Source organism: Fundulus heteroclitus, chromosome 23, assembly GCF_011125445.2.
Source record: "Fundulus heteroclitus isolate FHET01 chromosome 23, MU-UCD_Fhet_4.1, whole genome shotgun sequence".
NCBI classification, from domain to species: domain Eukaryota; kingdom Metazoa; phylum Chordata; class Actinopteri; order Cyprinodontiformes; family Fundulidae; genus Fundulus; species Fundulus heteroclitus.
Window position 1 is genome coordinate 23909619 of NC_046383.1, and position 20255 is coordinate 23929873.

At 40.6% G+C, this 20255-nt stretch overlaps 2 protein-coding genes across 3 annotated transcripts; both read right to left on the reverse strand.

Annotated features, from left to right (window-relative positions):
• Positions 1-846: 846 nt before the first annotated feature.
• On the reverse strand, positions 847-5164 carry c1qtnf2 (C1q and TNF related 2). The gene is made up of 3 exons (XM_012864936.3): positions 4992-5164; positions 4426-4683; positions 847-1663 (listed from the first exon to the last, which is right to left on the reverse strand). Exons 1-3 carry the CDS (start codon positions 5017-5019, stop codon positions 1023-1025), a joined length of 927 nt encoding a protein of 308 aa, XP_012720390.2. The 5' UTR covers positions 5020-5164; the 3' UTR covers positions 847-1022.
• A 3400-nt stretch (positions 5165-8564) lies between these two features.
• Positions 8565-18941, reverse strand: slu7 (SLU7 homolog, splicing factor). Of its 2 annotated transcripts, none has more exons than XM_012854927.3 (15): positions 18800-18941; positions 18455-18629; positions 16187-16340; positions 16018-16098; positions 15768-15932; positions 14379-14444; positions 14144-14275; positions 13909-14006; positions 13753-13820; positions 12862-13001; positions 12400-12561; positions 11379-11480; positions 9519-9596; positions 9250-9369; positions 8565-9158 (listed from the first exon to the last, which is right to left on the reverse strand). In XM_012854927.3, exons 2-15 carry the CDS (start codon positions 18601-18603, stop codon positions 8979-8981), a joined length of 1695 nt encoding a protein of 564 aa, XP_012710381.1. In that variant the 5' UTR covers positions 18604-18629; positions 18800-18941; the 3' UTR covers positions 8565-8978. The 2 variants fall into 2 exon arrangements, with proteins under 2 accessions (XP_012710381.1, XP_012710315.1); XM_012854861.3 differs by having other exon boundaries at positions 9519-9599.
• Between the last annotated feature and the right edge of the window lie 1314 nt (positions 18942-20255).

The window sequence follows — 20255 nt, forward strand, 5'->3', positions numbered from 1 at the left end:
TTTAACTTGATTAAAGTTCTAACCGAAGCAAATCACATAAGACTTCACTGAATTCCCATCTTGACATAAATTCATTTCCACTCAAAATACTCCTTATAAGTCCTCACCTGCATGTTTCTTGGCAGCTTTCTACACCATTAATTACAGTTGAGACTTTCAAACCCCAAGACTGCTTTACAGATTGTTATCATTGACATGAGGCATCAAGTGGCTCCCATTAGGATCATCCTTAATGAAACTCATTTAAAATGGCGCTTAGATCATACGTTTGCACTTTTTGTTTCAGTTAACATCAAATCTCTTAAGTAAAAAAATGCAAAACTTATAACAGTTTTAGGTTATACCTGACCACGTGTGTGATTCAAAGAACAGCCTAATACTACACGATCTTTTGATTATATTCACTCTTTTGGTCCAGGGTCTATAACTAGTGTAGCTCAAGAATTATATAATACAAAAAAATCGACGATAAAGACTAATAAGATCCAATGTGTGTCTCATGTGCTCTTTGAATTATTACTTTAAATACCCAGATCTACTACATATAATGCTTGTGGATTGTTATCTTAGATACTTTTTTTTTTACCACTGTTTGATTCATAAACTAGACTTAAGCTGCATGTTGTTTTGTTTAGATTTCCTCATTGCTTGTGCATCAATAGCTTGTGTTTACATTTTTTTTTATTTAAAAGCAAGTATTTATAATGTCCCCCAAGACTGCACAGTTTTGTAAAAAGACAAAAAAAAAAGTGGGTGGGGGACTAATTACAGTAGTTGGCTCTAAATAGAAATTAAAAATGATTAATGTACCCAGACACATGTGGCCAACTTAACTGAAGTTGAACACTTTACTATTGCAGTCACAAAACCTTTGTTTTCTCCTCATTCATTCCTTTTTTTTCTTTACTTGTGCGCCCCCTGGTGTCAACATCTCTTTTACAAGTGCAGTTAGTAATTGTGAGGTGCTTTATTTTCACCTATCACAAGTCAGCTGATAAAAACTGGCTTAATGCATCACAATGTCAACTGTCGTCCTGAGCGTTTGCCTTTTGATCCGCCTCACTGAGAAACTCCTGGTCAGCGTAAATCAGAAACCCAGTGAAGGTGCTGTCTGTCCAGAAGGGGTCAAAGAAGAGTCCGTTCTGCTCTGAGTAGAAGATCTGCAGCCACACCTGGTCTGACTGCTTCAGTTGGAGAATAGTGGAGCCCGACGCCACGTCATGGTTCCCCGTGTTGGCGTCAAATGTCTTGATCTTGTACTGACCGTTATGCACCAGACCTATAGCCAGGTGCTTGTTGGCCAGCGTTATGTCGTAGGTGAAATAATACACCCCAGGGATCTCACAGACAAACTTGCCGCTGCTGGCGTTGTAGTGATTCCCTTCGTTCAGCAGGATCCGGCTGAAACGGATTGGCAGTCGCTCCTTTGGATAACTCTTTGTCACGGCAACGGAGAAGGCCGACCGAGCCGCAGTGCCGCAGTTACAGCCACCAGGAGCTCCTTGTTGGCCCCCGTCACCCAGCTCTCCTTTCTGTCCCTGTCCTCCTGCCACGCCTGGTGCTCCACGCGCCCCCTTCAGACCCCGAGGTCCCGCCTTACCAAAAGCGCCGTCCCGGCCTTTCACGCCTGGCTTGCCAGGGTTCCCGGTTCTCCCCGGATCACCTGATGAGACAAGACAATACAAGATCCACTGGGAATGGGAAAGATGCAAAGGTAGTGCTCCATGCAAAAACATTCGGGCCCTTTTTGAATTTAGTTTTTGATTTTACTTTTCAAAACACAAATGTTTGAGCTACTTCTTCTAATTCTCAATTAAGATTAATCCTTAATTAACAGAACCTTGCAGTACTCCTATCCTCAGTACTGTTTTCACGCTGCCACAACAACACACTTGAACGTAATTTATTGGGATTTTGTGTGATAGACCAACACTAATTACTGCCTACTTTTGAAGAGGAAGGAAAATCCCACTTGGACATTTTTCTAAAAAACACTAACCAACTCTGTAACGTGTGGCATAGATTTGTATTGAGCGAGTGAAACCCTTCGTAGAACCAGAGGTCTTTGGATTCTGTCTCTATCAGCGTTGCACATCTGGAAGCTGATGTTTTGCTCGCTCTTCTTTGTAATGTAGTTCAAACTCAATCATGTAAAAAAAAAAAAAAAATCCAATTTGCAGTTTTGCCACAGATTCTCTATTGGGTTTAGACCTGAACTTTGACTGAATGTGCTGCATTCCTAGGCCTGTGGCTGCAGCTCTGACCATGTGTGCTCTGGGTCCTGCTGGAAGGTGAACCTCCACCCCAGGCTCAAGCCTCTAACAGCTTCTCTGTCACGCTTCTCCTCCATCCGTCTTCACATCCGCTCCGTCGCTGCTGAAGTAAAAGCTTCCTGAAGCATTATGCTGTCACCACCATGTTTCAAAGAGGGCTCGTGTGCAGTGTTTAGTTTTCCACCCCACATGGCGTTTTGCGTTTAGGATCAAATGTTTGATTCTGACGACGCTGTCTCCCACGTGTTTTCCGTCCTCTGGCTGTGTTAACTGCAAACAGGACGTACTGTGGTTTTCTTTCAGCAATCGTTTTCTTCCTGCCGCTCTTCCATTCTGGTCAGATTTGTGGCATGTATGACTAACAGTTGTATAGAGAAGTGCTCCCACCTGAGCTGTGGATCACTGCAGCTCCTCTAAAGTTACCATAGACTGCTGCATACCCATTTTCAGAGTTTTATCTGTTTTCGCTTCCCAATTATGCACTACTTTGTTGTTTTTTTCTGTCACATAAAATCCCAACAATACAGACTGCGGATGTACAGTAATTAAAAAAATAACTTAAGCGTCTTGATACTGTAGGTTGCATATAAACCCATAATCACTTGTTTTTATCGGTCATGATTTCTACATGACTGCATTTGCAGGGGGAAGGCATCTCATCTAAGACTAATCTGGGAAGCAGGGAAAGGGGGAATGAAAGCACAATGCACCACTTTTAAATTAAAATTTTACATCAAGAATTTGTTGCACAAGTCTGATTTTGTTATGTTTTCTATGATCCACACAAGGTCAATATGATGAGTTTACTCACATCCACCCACCTATATGTTTAGAGACATTCCCCCTTACCAGGCTGCAGAGATAGACACATTTTGTAGTCACAACAAGCTTCTGGTGATGGTGTGGTTGGATATTTCTCTTTGTCATGGGAAAGGTAGGGCTAATTAAACCGGTTGTTTTCCGACCCAGATGCAACTTTAAAGCATAATCTATTCACTCCTAACAGAGTCGAGGTTGGGGCCAGTCCAGAAGCTTAATGTTTGCATGCTTTCTCCAACCCCAAAGCAGTTTTTTTTTTAGTGTTTGGGATCTTTGTCCGGCTGTAACATCAAATTGTGTGAAAGTATCCGCAGGTTAGCTGTTGCTTTGAAGTGGAGTCAATAAATTTGGATAAAGTTTGTCTTCTTTATCTTTTTCATTAATGTTGTGTAATGCGGCAGTACTACTGGGAGCAATTGAGATCCTGACCATGATGCTGCTACCACCACCACCTTTCACGACAGGTGTACTATGTTATTAGGTCTGAAAGCCTCACTTTGTTCAGCCTCAGTCCCATATGACGATACTTTTTATTTTACTCCAGAAGACATTCGGCTTGTCTATGGAGGCAGAAGAACTCGTGTCCCAACACATTCTAGTTTGAGAAAGGTTTGCATCCTGGTGGCTTCTGGGTTGTTGTTTAATATCATAAATATTCTTCTGAGACACCCAACCGGGTATTCCAACAGGTCGGTGACCATAAATTAACCCCAGAACTAGTTGTGGGGTGGATAAAGAAGTAAAAAAGTGAGCTTTTGAAGGTCCTCCTGACCCAATGTCAGGAATGTTATGTCCGTGCCTAAAAACCAAGAGGTCTGCTCAAATAATCTAGTTGATGGCCGGTTGTTGTCGAGGTGAGAGATATTAAACCAAATATTAATCGAGAGTGTAAGCATTTATATTTGGACCAGTGGGGATTTAAGAAAATTCTCTGTAAATAGAAACAGTGTGCCTGCAAATCCTAAACAAGAACAGGGTTTCCCGCCAAGCAAATTAGGATATGCAACATTTCCTTTAGAAAGATTTTGATGCAATTAGAAACAATTTAAGACATTAAAATTAAAGACTTTTTCAGTTGAGTTTGCTTTAAGAATTGTGTTTGTACCAAAGCCTCCACAATCTAGTCTGGTCAAATATGGATCCTGTGCCCCTGAACCCAAAACATGCCTAACATTTGGAGTCTCAAAGATTTATGCAGCAAATCTTTAAGACTTGCTGAGACGTATTTAATGAGGTTTAATAATGCTTAACCAGATTTTTATTTTAAAGCTGGCATGTAGAAATCATCATTGAGTCGTCAGATTAACCCTGATAGATGATTACTAAGGATTACCTGCATCTCCCTTTTCCCCCTTTTCTCCATCGTTTCCGTCTGGACCATCCAACCCTGGCCGACCCATAGGGCCCATGGAGCCAGGGGGTCCAGGAGCTCCTGGGTGTCCCGGCGGCCCCGCTGGGCCAGGCAGACTGCAAAGCAGCTGGGAGGAATGGATGGTGAAATTACGACCTCTCTTTGATGAGAAATTTGTTGACTGGCAGATGGCAGCTGAGAGCAAGCACAAGCTCACCCACATCTGGAGCACGGTGGCCACTGCAGAGGCATGACAAGATGGGGGACAGGAACTGTTGAAGCTTTTACATTTGATTTGGGGTTTTGCATCCAAGGAGGAAAAACATGAAATTAACTAGATGTTCTAGGACTGGGAACCAAATGACAGAATCTATTTATCTACCACTGTTAAAAACAAGAAAATGCTCATTTCAAAGGTGCGGTTGCTTTTAGATCCTCTGTGGGAACTATGAGTCTATTATTTAATTGCTCTGCAGTAGCTGTTGTGCAAAGCAAGTTTGACAAATGGAGCACGTCGGCAGCTTCAAAAAGACAAAGAAACAACTCACCGGTTGAGAAGGCATGTCCCCGGGTCATTTTTCAGCTTTGCCTCTCTTTTTTTAATCAGCATTAAGGCGCAGCAGCTTCCTTTCATAAATGTTGAGTAAACCGTTGATTTAATCGTCCTCCAAGAGAAGCTAAGCAGAGAGCTGCTCAACCCACAGAACCAGAGTCCAAAACATCCACCCTGTTTATGCAACAGCTGGGCCCAGAAAATACTTCTGGCATGATGTCATTAAATTCAAGACAGTTCACAAGGATTACACTGACAACGAGCGAGAAACGTGTGGGACATGTACGGGAGACTCAGCGGTGCAACGTGCTGTGCAGAACTGAGTAAAAGGCAGCATGATTATTATTAAACTTGTTTGTGTTGATGTCATGAAAGAACAAGAGGTTAAAAAGAAGCACTTGTAGGAGTTTGTGAGAGGAGACGACATGAGTCCAGCATGTTTGAGATCACAATGAGAGATTTACTGTGTGGATAAAGTGTCTTTTACTGACATTCCTTTTGACAATAGTGGTCTGTCATGTTGGTGAATCAAAAATGGTAAAATGGTACTTCTGTAGCGCTTTAAGTAGTCTGACGACCTTAAAGTGCTTTAAACTACGGTAAGTCATTTACACCTTGACGGTGGTGAGCTAGGTTTGTAGCCACAGCTGCCCTGGGGCAGCGAGGCTGCCACACAACTTCGCCATCGGGCCCTCTGACCACCGCCAACAGGCAATGTGGGTGAAGTGTCTTTGCCCAAGGACACAACGACTGAAACGGCTGGAGCGAGGGATCGCACCAGCAATCCGCCAGTTACAAGACACACACTAATGATCCAACCCGCACTAAAAAATAAAGCTTGTATGCAAAATTCCTAATTGGTCAAGAGTTTCCAGTAAACAAAATACACATCTTAAATTGTTTAAACTGACGTTACAGGAAATTTGCTCAAATTCAACACTAAATCCTATTTTTAGTTATCTGTGAGTAATTTTACCCCTAAAATAAGATATTTAGACATAAAGCACTTGAAATAAGTTGATGGAGATGAGTTGTTCCTATTTTAAGTGCAAAAATCTTATTCCACTGGGAGATTATCTTATTTACCTGCTCAAATAAAGTACAAATACACTCATTTCAAGAAAATTTTAACTTATTTTTAGTTCTGTTTTTGCAGTGTGTTCAGAGGAGATCATCACCCTGAACAAACAAGGACAAGGATACAAAAAGAAAGCAAAGGTTCCTGAATGCTGCTGGGTATACAGTTGAAAGAAGACTTCAGTGGTTTGTTTGGACTTAAAGGAATAATGGCTTCACAACCTAGGCGTGCCAGAAACAGGAAGCTAACAATGCTGCTATCAGATTCCTGAGGTTGCAGGTGGCCAAAAACCCTCAATTTACTGCAAAAGACATTCGGTTTGGCACAGTAAGGTGTTTATTAAACGCTGAGGGCTCCCGTACCAGAACTCCCAGGACTTTCCACCCTTACTGACCCACAACCACAAGGAGCAGTCAGCCACAATTAGCATAAAACAGAAAAAGCCCAAAGAGGTTTTGGGATTCTGTTTCATGGAGCACTGAATTAAAACCAGAACGTTTAGGGCCTCTGAATCCACCTTATGCCTGGAAGGGAAGACTGAAGCACTCACTGAAAACAACTGTTAGATATTACAAGAAGCTACAGGTTGTTGGAGCTGCTGAAAGTAGTTATTGGGAAAAGAGCAGATGATTCACAGGCATCTATGTATGTCACATCTAAGATGTGACATACATAGATATGGACAAAGGGACTGATAAAGGAAACGGTCAGTTATCTCGGGGCAGCATGTACACTTAGTGTTGGACTCCATGTTATTCCACAATCTGGCCGATAGTACCCGATGGTGAAATGTTTTCTACTGACGACAATGGGAGGAGTGTGGAGAAGGAGATTGGCTTCTATAATTACTCATGTGACCAGCATTCTGGGCTCTCTCTTCCCAGTTTATGCCTCAGTACTGGTCTGCACCATTTATCTGGCTTGTTTAGATTTAAAGTTTTATTGTTTCTGTTTGTTGATTAATTTCCTACTAAATATGTATTCCATGTGTGACCGCTTCCCCAGGTCAAAGGACCAGCCAGGGCGCAGAGCCGTCTAACTTAGACATAACTTAGCCGTCTAGACTTAAACATCCTGTCTGTAAAAATGAGCGTTACCACAGGTCATTCATCCCTGCTGCTATCAGATTATACAATGCTGCACTATAACTATAATAACCAACGTGCAATAACTAATGTGCAATCCTATTTAATACACTGTGCTATAACCTGTGTAATAATCCTGAAAGAAGTGACTTCTGCTGCTATTACACCTGAATATATGTCAATACACATGTATATAAGTCACCATGAATGTACATAAGACATCCTCTGCCTTATTTCTATTTTAATTCTTATTTTTCCTATCTATTTTTTTTTTTTTGATCCACTGTACAAACAAGGACACACTGTATATAACCGATGCACCTTGTCCTACTTTGGCACCTTCTTCTGATTATTGAGCCGATGTGACATGTGAATTTCTCCAATGTGAGATCAATAAAGCCTATCTTATCTCATCTTAACCGCCTACAGGGGGCGGTAGCTTCACCATGTCTACAGTGAGGCATGGCAGTGGCTTAATGATGATCTGGTGTGTCTTGTGCAGAGGGAAAGATTGGTTCAAGGTTATCCTGGTGCAAAAATAGGACATCCTGTGTGTGGGGAGACTGAAACCCTGGCATCACATGATCCCAAGAAAATCTCAAAGTCTATTAGTGCTTGGTTTCAGACGACATCCAGGAAGGTACTAAGGAGTCCATCATAGTCGATCTACCTCCCACCTAAAATGACTGTGGCAGTACAACTTTGATCAGCAAATATATGTTCAGACACACTTCAAGATATCTGTAAGTCTGTCTTTAGGACAGAGGAGACCAAGGCAGAGAAAAACAAAAAGCAGCATACCGTGCATAACTGAGAGGTCCATGAACTGTTAGTCATTAAAGCTTTGATAAAAGTGTTGGATGCCCATCTACATCACTGACTGATTTATCTCCATCATCAAGTTCTGCTAGAGACCAAATCGTTGGGAAACGCTCAAAATGTGCAGAAGACCAGTGATCAAGGACTGAAATTGGTACTTCATTTTTTATAGTTTCTTTTTTTCCCCATTTGGGCTTAATTCATTCGTTCAATCGTTTCCCCAAACTGTTTCAGTGTATGTGATGGACGGTTGTACTGGAACTGATTTTTCAATTGCAATGCAAATTGTAATTGATGATAAAATTTGATTGATTATTTAGTTTTTGTTTAGAAATGACAGTGGGGAATATGTTTTAGTTTTTTTTTTTTTTACATTTTAAGTTAGATTGACAATATTTCAGATCCTCCAAAAGAACAGACGATTTTTATAACATCCTGAACTGTAAAATGTTACGAAGTGTACAACATTTTACTGTGACTTATTAAAACGTTACAGCCAAATCCCGCAAGACAATATCTGACCTATCAGTGTGGGTGTTAAGCTTTAACGGACCTACTCTAAGCATGTTGTGACAGCACTAGATCATTTCCAAAACTGTTTTTTCTAATTACAAGTATGAAGGATAAATCCACACAATGCAGGTTGATGTTTTAATTTTCGTTTCTCCTCATCAAAATTTTACCTTTTAAACTGATTTGTACAAAATAGTACAAATCAGTCTAAAGTTTCTAGACAACATAGGAAAAAACTACATCAAACAATGTTTATGGTAAAATACATATTATTCTTGTGGAAGAAATTCTGCTTTTAGCTGTAAAATCCAGAGAAGTAAATAAATTGAGAAATTAGGAAAAAACACAAAAACAGAGAGAAATGACCCATGTCAGATATTTGCAAGCTAAGTACAGGGTTGCTTTAGCATTTGTGATCCAACGTGGCTGCAACTCTGCTAGAGTCCTTGCAGAACATTAAGGATGATCAACAGGGAATGGCATAAGGTCACTGTCCCAGGAAGGAAGCCATGGGATCATCCGGCCGGCAGCGCTTCATGCGGAAGGCCTCCATCTCCTCCTCAGTCGGCGCCTTGACCTCCTGCAGGCTGTAGTAGGGCCTCTTCCTCTCGTCTATCTGCATCAACGCGTCGACGTGCTTCACTCGCTTGTCCTCTGCTTCCAGCGCCTGGGTGGATATAGGAGGAGCAGAGCTCAGTCACAGATAAAAAGCCAAATCGCAGACACCAAAAAAACATTCATCGGCAACAAACGCGCACCTTCTTCAGCTTCTCCTTCTTCTTTTCTTCATCCTCAGAGTCACTGCTGTCCGAGCTGTGCTTCTTGTTCTTTTTATTCTTCTTTTTCTTCTTCTTCTCTTTCATCTTGTCTTGATGAATCTGACAGTGAAAAAAAAAAATTTTTTTTTAAAATTGGCAACAGAAAGAAACTTGCAGTATAATTCATAACGGTTGACCTAAAATTAGATCAGGCCCTGTATGGTATAACGTCACCAAACGCTAACTCTTATATCCATTTGGGCGCTTACTTCCAGCAGAGTCTTTGGCTGTTCCTCTTCCAGGGGCTCCTGCAAGCCCTCCTCAAACGGAGTGCAGTCTGAAGTGCTCTGCTGTTTAAAGGAAATAAAACATCACTGCGAGAAACTAATACGTAAATCGGTGCATCTCAACACATCAACACATTTTCACGAGGAATACAACCGTTTCAGTCCATGGCCTGGATGTATTTAGTGCTTTGGTTCTTAAAGCACGGAGTGCAGCCACACTAGACTCCTTGTGAATGCCTCTCTGGTGGGCTTTGCTTCAAAATATTCTCCAAGCTGCGGTTATTTATGTTGCTTGTGCAGTTTTTTTTTTCCTTCCACTCATTTTTTTCAGAAGTTTGCAAACTGCTGGACAAGTTTCCAGTCAGCAATCACCCCAATGAGTGCATCTCCCATAAAATAACAATATGCAATATGGTTTAAAAATAAAATCTCTGATTTTATTATACCAAATCTGATTAATCAGTTTTCCCCTCCTTTTTGTTTCACAATAAGAAATGAAAGGAATTATCTTAAAAACTTGCTTTTATGTCGAGTATATCATCTGGGATTTGACCTCAATTCAAACTGCAACCAAATACAAGCTGTGAAACACGCTGGTAAAACAACATGTTTGCCGCTAGTGGTTTTACACAATGAGCTAAGAACAGGTTTCACTTCACTTGTGTAATTTCAAACTAACTTAAAAAAATAAAAGTGCCTCATATTATGGTTTATATATAAATATATATCATATTTACAATATGTTTCTCTAAACAAATATTCAGGATTGCAAGCTATTCTCTCCATAGAAGCCCAGTGAGTCCATTGGCAAAATAAAATCCTGATTTTCCAAACATTAAAAAAAAAAAAAACCTGTAAATTTATCGCCCAGCCCTAATTTCTGTATAAGAAAATTATGTGATATATTTACATTTTCTGAGAAACTTAATTTGTGTTTTCATTAGCTGTAAGACATAATCATCAAAATTAACCAACTACGTAATCATGGATCCCTCATGATCAGTTAAACATGTTGGCCTAAATATGTTGTAATTTTCCCATTAACTTGAAAAATGACGTATGTGATACATAAAAACTCAATTACTTAAAAAAAATGCATATCCTTTGTAATATTTTTCACTCATGGAGGAGGGCATTCTTTAATCACATGTGCAATGCATGCTGGGATGATGACACGGTTAGGTCCTACTGGACTGGGACCTATAGTTATCAGAGTTGATTTTTTTTTTTTTTTTTGAATGGTATTGCGTTTGACTGGTGTTAATTTAGACAACGCCACACAGTGTCACTGATGGCTGTAATTTCAAAACAAAAAGTGACAGAAAAAGTGAGGTGAGTCTTCATCGCCTCCCACATGTTTGTGCTCTCAACACTTCTCTCCAGAAGATTTAGAGTCATTTTTACCAACAAAATTTATCAAGGAGCTAACAGGTGGGCGTTAGTAACGTCACAAGCTATAAAAAAAAACTGCCGTGCCGACTATTTTTATTCATAAAGCGCCTAAACCTGCCCACCTGACGAGCAAAAGACACAGGGAGAAACATCAGAGACAGGCGCCACCTAGGAAGCCCTTTTAAATAACGAAGGTACAAGGACACTGCCGCCGGTACCAAAAGTGAAATCACGGACACAACACCGGACCGACGACCAGACAATACAGTATTTTTAGTGTATTGTTGTTGCATCTAAAACAGATGCAAATAAAGTCTATTGTTACAACTGTGCATGGATCCCTTTAAATAAGCACTTAAACACAAACATATCCACATGTGAGTAGTTTATATAGGAGAGTTTCAGGTTGATGTAAATTACTGAAATACAACTTATTGCATCATTACTTACCGTTTGAATTCCTGTTTGTCCCGTGCAGTAACTCTGTTTGACCATTGAGTGGCAGCACTTGTATCCCCAGTAGCCATCCTTCCAGTAGGAGCCCCATATGCACTACAAAGAAATCAAACAAATGCTTTTAGTCAAATTTAATATCGCACATTTCCGTTTCATAAGATCACACTTGTCACTTCAGGCAGCTAAAATGTTCATGTACAGTATGGGTCTGTCCCACATCACCTACTGTCTTACAACCTGGACACAGGCAAATAAAACAACACCAAAACCTTTAGAGTCTTTTACAAAGAGACAATCTAAATTCTGGATGAGAAAAAAAAACATCAAAATATCACCATTGTGCAATTTTACTAAAGCATAAGCTTTTAAGCTGGGAAAATGGTATTCAAACTTCTGTCTGTTTTACAAAATCATCCATGGTCTGTCACTAGGGTCGGCCAGAGGAGAATGTATTGTTCCTCTGCGTAAAAGTGCTTTTAGTCAAAGAGTCTTTGCAGTCACGGCAGCTTAGGAGTGAACTCTGTCCCTCAGAACAGTCACAACATAAAATGCTTCAAAAAGCATCTAAAAAACTGTGTTATAACACGTCAGACATGTCAGAGTTAATTAAATGTCTTCCACAAACCAAGCCACGCTGCCACTTGTGTCTCTGCTGTGCATATATATAGTAGAATTATTTTTATTTTTTTAATTTGTAGTCTAGCGAACATGAATTCCGTATTTGTCAACAAGATTTTAAGAGTTATATCTGTTTTATCTCTTTTTATATTTGTATTGTTCACTGTAAAATTCTTACTGGTGTGTTTTTTAGGTAGACAATTTTAAAATCTGTCCAGGGACAACAGATGAAAAATAGCCTTTTGGCTAATTCTGGTGCATTTGCAGCAATGCTAATTAATGTACGCTGTCCCTGTCAAATAAATAAATAAAATAAAATGTTGAAGAATAGTGTTGGGTGGGGAAAAAAAACTAAACAGCCCGTCATTAAAAGCAGCCATTTCTCTACGGTCCTCACAGTGTGGTTGTTGATGAGGACATCCTCCTCGTATTTGGAGCGGGCGACGGCCTTCTCCAGTCCCTTCAGCACCGCGCCGTGGCGGGAGTACTCCACGTAGTCCTCAGTCTGCGCCAAAAGCAACTCCCGCGGCGGTGCGTCCAGGTGCTCCTCGCCTCCGTACTGATGGCACACAAAGAAAATGCAGGAGTGGGAAGATTCTTTTAGTTTATACATTTTCAAATAAATATATCTTGTTTAGGATTTTTTTTTAGCTTTATACAGGAAGAAGGGCGGAGAGAAGACCTGCAGTTAGCCCAAGTCAGCGGCCCAGAGGACTATAGCCTCATATATCAGCTCTATGTGTCAGCTCTACCTTTGAGACAAAACTTTAGCTGCTGTTGCACTCGTACAGAAAAGCAGGAAATAATCCAGGAAAAACCCAAATATTATGAAAGAGATTTTCGACTAACAAGTCCGTACCTTCTCCAGGATGCCCTCTCGCTGTTGCTCTTTAAAGTCCTCCTTTTTGACTTTGAAGGACCGATGAAGCAGCTCCAGTTTGGTGGGGTCAGCCTGAAGGTGGACCTCGGAGCCTCTCTCGTAAGCCTCCCAGGCGAACACTGTCACCACAGAGCAACAATCATTACAGGACTCAGAACACCTCCAGCTTCGAGTCACAGCCGGACGTCCTCTGAACCAGGCCTCAAGGTCCAGAAAAAAAATAAAAATAAATAAAAATCAGGCAAATTTTACTCGTTTCATTCGCTGGTGGAATGTTGCATCTCTAGATGTGAGGCGTAATAAATGTGAGCGGCCCTTCCCTTTTTTATGTTATTATACGTTTATACACGCTGTTTGTAAAAAGGAGCGCTACCGCAGATCATTCATCCCTGCTGCCATCAGACTTTACAATGCTGCACTATAACTGTATTAACTTGTGCAATAAGTAATGTAACTATTTAATACCCTGTGCAATAATCCTGTTAAATAAGAGATTTCAGCTGTTATAGTTATCTCACTACCTCCATGTTGTTCTTTACCTGGTACCACTTTAATGTACAACGTCAAATCCATTTGTATATAAGTCACCTTAAATCTCTTTTTTTCCTCGATCCACTGTATATATGTGGACACACTGTATATCTCATGCACATTTTCCTCCTTTTGGCACCTGGTTTGGATTACTGAGCCGATGTGACATGTGAACTTCTCCACTGTGAGATCAATAAAGTCTAGATTATCTTAAATTAACTCCTGCGGTCACATTCCCCCTGAGGTGGTCTGAGATTTTCAAAGCACCAGGCGCCTTTTTTACAGCATTAAGCAGGAGGAGTCGTGGCGCTGAACGGAGGGGAACAGCGTTGGACTTACGCTGTGTTTGAGCCATGGAGATTGTGTCCCCGGTGTAGCGAGCAAAGTTGTCTCCGGCGTAGTTCACCCTGCAGGACAGAGCGGTTTGACACTGCTTTGAGCGGGAGCCCGGGACAGGCGGGTTGTTGTTCGGGGGAAACGGAGAGCAGCACTTACTCGTCGGGGTTCATGCCGGTGTTGGAGTACGGGTTCTCTCTCATAGCTCGGGTCTTTGGATCGTAGTACGCCGAGTTTGGATCCAGATTTCTCAAGTACTGCGAGTGACAGAGACGCAAAGTTCAGCGGATCAAAACTTCTGAGTTTGAAGCTTTAACTTTACCTACTTGACTTCTTCAAGCGTGGACCTTAAGGGCGTAAATGACAGCTCTTCTTCAGTTCTTCTGCCTCTTACTTTAGCCGTGTCCTCTCGGATACGCAGATTCCTCACTGTGATGCGTCGCTTGGAGTCAAAGTTCTGACCCGGCATGTCGATGTCATCTGCATACTTGTCCTCGTCCTCGTCTTCGCTGTCGTATTCTCGCTCCTGTGCAGAGAACCAAAAGAAAAAAAACAAATAAAAACAAAGACATTTTGTAAATCATTACGATTGACAACACATAACAAAACTCATGTATGTAATCACTTACAGCCTGCTCTAATTTTCCAGAAGCCAACTCATCCTGGAGTTTCTGAGCCTTCAACGTCCTTTTGGCCTGACAAGCAAAAAACATTTGTGAATAACAGAGGGGAGAAAAGAGACTAGCAAGACAACAGCGTTCCTGAAAAAAAGACGTGTCAGTTTGTGTGCACGTCTCAAAGTGTATTCCTACCCCTTGGACTTTTTGAATGTATTTTATGGTGATTTTATGCATGGTTTACAAACGTATCTGAGAAATGTATTTAATGTATCTTCAGAATTAATTAAAAAAAATGTTAATACAATGTAAAGCATGTGATATGGCACAATACTGCATATTTTGTGCACTTATTCTAATCATAATCAGAGTTTAAAATGTTAAAATGTACTTTATTTTGAAAGAAAAACCAACCCCTCCGGCTCCTGTGTGTGTCGCTGCGAAGCTGCCAGTGTCTGAAGCTACTGGGCGCTGCGCTGCTCTCAGTAGAGAAGGAGAACTAGAGACGACAGTCCAGCCAGTGGGGCCAACTTAGCGACTCTGTTACTATATCAGAGGACTTCTCAGACCTCTCTAGTTACTTTTACTCACAAACGTGACTAGAAACAAATCTAGTGACTTTTCTCTGTGTTTTTGGCGATTTAGCAGCTTCACGTGAAAGCAGCAAAATCTTTTTCCTGAACGCCCTGCATGAAATCAGAGCAAAGAGAGCAGAGGAGACCTGCTCTGTTTTCACAACGCAAAACTGCTGCTGATTCCACTCTGGATTACAAAGCTGGATATAAATACAATACGTATTGTTTTTAATCCAATTTTTTTTCTCAGAAACTGTTGCACTAGTTGCCTGATTACCACACACTTTGACTTATTCACCTCGTTCAATGTGTGTGCCTCTGATTACTATGTTTTGGGTAAAATTAGATGCACATAGTGTGGATTGAGGCAACGTATAGAAATTCATACATTATTTCATAAAGTAGTTAATGTATGTTGCATTTCGATTAGATTTTAACACCAGTGAAAGTTACCGTTTGCTGATGCTCCCTATCCAGGCTGACTAAACCTGAGCCATTTTGCAAAAAGATGTATTAAAAGGTTGGAGACATCTGCCCCAATAGACTTGCAGTTCTAGATGCATTTAAAGGGAGTTCAACCAAGAATAGACTCGAATAAGCATCATTCATATTTGTAATATAAAAATAAAATTGTAATAAACACAATCCATTTTGCTATTAACAGCTAAGGACTATGAATGCTCAGACAAGGCGATGTTTCAATATTTGATGCTAATATAGTCCAAGGCCATCTTTGAAAGCAACAAAGTACTTGTCTCTTCTCAAAAGCAGGAGTAAGTTCCTGAGTTTTAAAGAAAAATGCTTCTTTTACTCATTTGCTCCTTACCAAATCTACTTTGCTGTACTCCTCGACAATGCGCTGATGCTCCTCGGGGTCGTACCCATTCCAGCGATCCCGCTTTCCATCATAGTCCAAAGCGAGCTGGACCTGAGAGTGTTCATCCGGAGCTATCGCCGTTCCGGTGAATTTGGCTCCAACTCGTCTGGGTCGCTGAGGAAAAAACACAAAGAACATTTCAATCTCCATTTTCTTTAACAACAAAAAGTAGTCAAAAGAAGCCTCTAGTTTTTTTTACCTCCATACAGTCTTTTTTCTTGTGTGTCATAGCCCCACAGTTCTCACAAGCGCCTTTGCGGTATTTAGTGGTAATCGCATTCTGTGTGAAGTCCAAAGACACATAAACAAATATAAAACAAACAGTTTGTGAGGCCTAAATGAACATTAGGTATCCGACTCATACTTGCCTCCTGCACTCCTCTTTTGTACCACTCCCCAATGGTTGAGAACTGCGGCTGCTTTTCATCCTGGGGTCTCTGATGCTTTAGCGTGGGCCTCTTGGACGGGTCGATGTACCACGGCACTGATGAAATGTACTGAGGGATGTGAGGGTTTATGTCCCTGGTGGGAAGAAAAAGCACCCACAGTTAATCATAATACATTCGATTTATGAGCATCTTTCAAAAAAACACTTGAGGTCCCTCTACAAACGATAGCAGAAATATAAAAAAAAGTTAATGAATTGTATTTTGAAAAGGCCAACAAAATGTAACTGCTTTTGCAACTTTAAACTGATTCGTTTTCAGAGTCTGTGTTGTGGATATTTGGTGATAGCGACTTGCAGATGTGGGATGCTGAACGCTCGACTTCCCGTGAGAGTCGAGAAGAGGAACGGTGAGCAGATGAGTACCTGAGAGCGCAATACAGGTGTAGATCATCTGAACTATGAAGGAGGTTTATGGGTGGCCTTAGAGGGGAACAGGCAAATTTGATACATAATATGCAGCCAGTAAAGTTGTGGAAGGATAGGTGTAAAGCTATTCAGCTGAAGTAGTTCTGGCATGACAGAGACAGTAGGTTTTAGATCCAAATTAAACCAAAACAGTCTGAAGGAGTAACTATCTGAAAGACGGGAAGATACCGTTTATTCAAATGGCAGAAAACACACCGAAAGACACAACCATGTGAGCTGTGGAAGACAGAAGCATTCAGTCTCAAGAGGAAATAGACGAGTTACTGATATGAGAAAGCTCTCTGCTTTGGAGCGAAGTGATGCTGTACCAACGAGAGAAACCTCATGTTTTATTACCGCTAAACTTGAGAAACACAGAGACGGAAGAAGGGAAGGAGGTGGGGTGATGACTGAGAAGGCACATTGGGTTTGGTGTAGGGCTGGATGATTTTATATATATATATATATATATATATATATATATATATATATATATATATATATATATATATATATATATATATATATATATAAAGAATACCAATAAAATTGAAATCATATTGATCGACATCGTCAAATATCAAAATATTCTAAACTTATATTTAAGTCCACCGTTGGCCATTTTACGCTGTTGCTTAACTACTTCTTTTTAGATAAAAAAAACAAACAAACACTGAATTCAAACTCAACCCTTTATTCTACCGGCATTTTTTTTTTTTTTACCAAAATTGCAAGTTTTTAAAAAAGAAAAAAAAACACATGCTCTCTGAACTCTCTGAGGGGGCGGGACTTGGTGAAGCAGCGTTCCTGGGTCTGTGTTTGTGATTGGTGGGGAGGATGTAATGACTACATGACCAGAATGCAAAAGGGAGGAAAACTTATTCTATTAAACTTTTTACTGACCCTTTACCCTTCACATTATCGATTGATATATATTGGTTTTGAATCATCGTCCGGCCATGCTTTGGTGTCATCCTCTTACCAGTGAAAGCTCAAATTAAAAGACAATATAACTGAGCAACTATAGTCATTAGAAAGTAAAAAAAAGTTTAGCACATGCAGCTCAAAAACATAAAATATGAAGACTGATGTTCAGTTATGAAGGAAACACTACAGAGAGTTCTGGTACCTGGTATACGAAAAAAAAAACCTGAACACTTTCTGTATGACTTTAACAGTCTCTAAGCAAATCATTGAGTCCCTCTTTTCTGCACAACACGGTAACAGTTTATTGGGAGGTTTGCATGTGTTTGCTTCTGCACAGCTCTTAAGGTCCCATTAATGCACCTCATCAGGATGACGTCTGGACTCTGACTGGGTCACTAGCATATTGTTGTTGTTTTTTGTTGGAGATTGTAGTTGTTGAACACAAATCCTCAGACTTGAATCTAGAGTACTTTAGTATTTTGGGGAGTGACTCAGTGACTGCAAGGTTCCTAAAACAAGGCCAAACCATTCCCCTCCACCACCATGCTTGAAGACTGATTAGGTGTTTGCTCAGACTGAAGTGCTTAGTGATTTTCCAAACGTCTCCACTAACCAAACCAAGTGTTTTGTTTTTTTCTAATTGCCCAACCATGAACTTCAGAATTGAATGTGCTTATGAAGGTCTAGAGAGACTGAGAGGCAGCGGCTGTGTCTTTCTGTGATTTTTTTCCTGGTTCTAACAGCTTTGAGGATAGACTCCCCACTCACGACCAGCTGTCATGGAAAAATTAACCACCAGCGGTAACCACCTCACCCACCAGTGGTCATAATGTTAGGCCTGATCAGGTGGACTTACTTTCCCTCTTCGTCCACCTCGGCTGGAGCGTTTCCCAGCTTCCTCTGCTCCTCCAGCTCCTTCTTCTTCCTCCAGTCCTCCCTGGTCATCTTCTTGGGTTCATCCAGACCCACGATGCCCTCCGTGCTGGCGGTGGTCTCCTCGGCCATGGCTGGATGTCTTCTCGCTAAACCACCTACACACAGAACAGACAAAATGGTTCTCCAGCTGTTTGATCCACGGTTCGTGTCGGTCCGGCGCTGAAGGTTTACTCAGAGCAGAGCAGGAGCTGAGCTTGCCAACATGTTTACGACTCGGACTGATATTCGTGAAACCTCTTTTCAAGATGGCGTACGGCTTACTTACGTTAGTAAGAACCAAAGATGTGTTTGTAGGTGACGGTTCTCTCGTATTTCGCCTCTCTTCGATGGTCGCTCTATGTGTTTTGGTCAAAACGCCATCACCGCCATGTTGTTCACCTCCTCCTTCTTCTTCTTCGTTTCTGTTATGGCGGATCGCAAGCAACTTTAAGGTTCATACCGCCACCTACTGCACAAGAGTGTGTAGCAACATTTATTTACGTCAATCAAGCTCTATTTTTTTATTTTGCATTCTGAAGATAAATAAATAATTATTTATTTTGTAAATATCCATTATGTTTCCTTTACGCCCCAATATTCCTTTAAGACTCCATTCTTGACCTGTCCTCCCAACAATTCTTCTCAGTTTCTCCCTTTCAGGTTCATATGTTTTACAGTTCATCAATACGTGTCGTACATTTTCTTACTCTCCACATCCTTCACATTTATCATTATTTTCCCTCCCAATTAAATATAAATTGTCATTTAAATAGGTATGACCTACACTTAATATGATCATTATTATTTCTTCCCTTCTGTTTCTCTCATTAATACTGACTTTTGTACTTTATATAATCTTCTTCCTTTCTTATCTTCATTTCACCTTTTTTCCCATTTATTTACTCGTAAATGATTTCCCTTCCCCTAAAGGAATTGTAATCGTTATTGCCCCCTTTAAAGCCCTTTTTTGCTAATTTATCTGCCTTCTCATTGCCTTTTACACCTTCGATCATGTGCTGCTACCCAACATAACCAAATATCAATGCCACCCCTATATAATCTAAATAGACTGTGCTGAATTTATAATACTAAATCTTTCCTAATATTTCCTTTTCCCTGAATACTTTCTAAAACTGCTTTGGAATCTGTGCATACCACCACCTGTCTGGTCTAACCTCCTCTAGCCACTGTAAGCTCAGTATACTGCACCATTTCTGCTGTGAAAACTAGATTGATGATTTGATATTCTTTAAGAAACGTACATTTTAAACTCTGGTATATATCTACACATCCTTCTTCTTTGTGTGTCATTAATGAGCTCCTTACCGCCACCATGTGGTGCGGATTCGCTCATTCAGAGACCGGTTACTTGTAGTAAATGGAAAACCATCTGGCTTAAAACGTCGTAAAGCTGATATTTATGAGAAACAATCCGAGTCAGATAAGATGATTTCTTCTGATGTCAACTTAGTGATTAGAATAACCAGTCTAACCATAGAAATATTACTGTATGCAAGTATAAGTATCTAGGTCAACCTGTGCTACTTTTAGTAGCTAAACTGCATTTTTCACACACCCACAGACAGACAGACAGACAGACAGACAGATAGATAGATAGATAGATAGATAGATAGATAGATAGATATTCTAATTCCACCTGTCGTTGTCTGAGGTCTTTCTCGTCTCTATTTGGGATGAAGATCAGCCCCTTTTGTCAGCAGGCAATTACTGTTGGTTTGTAT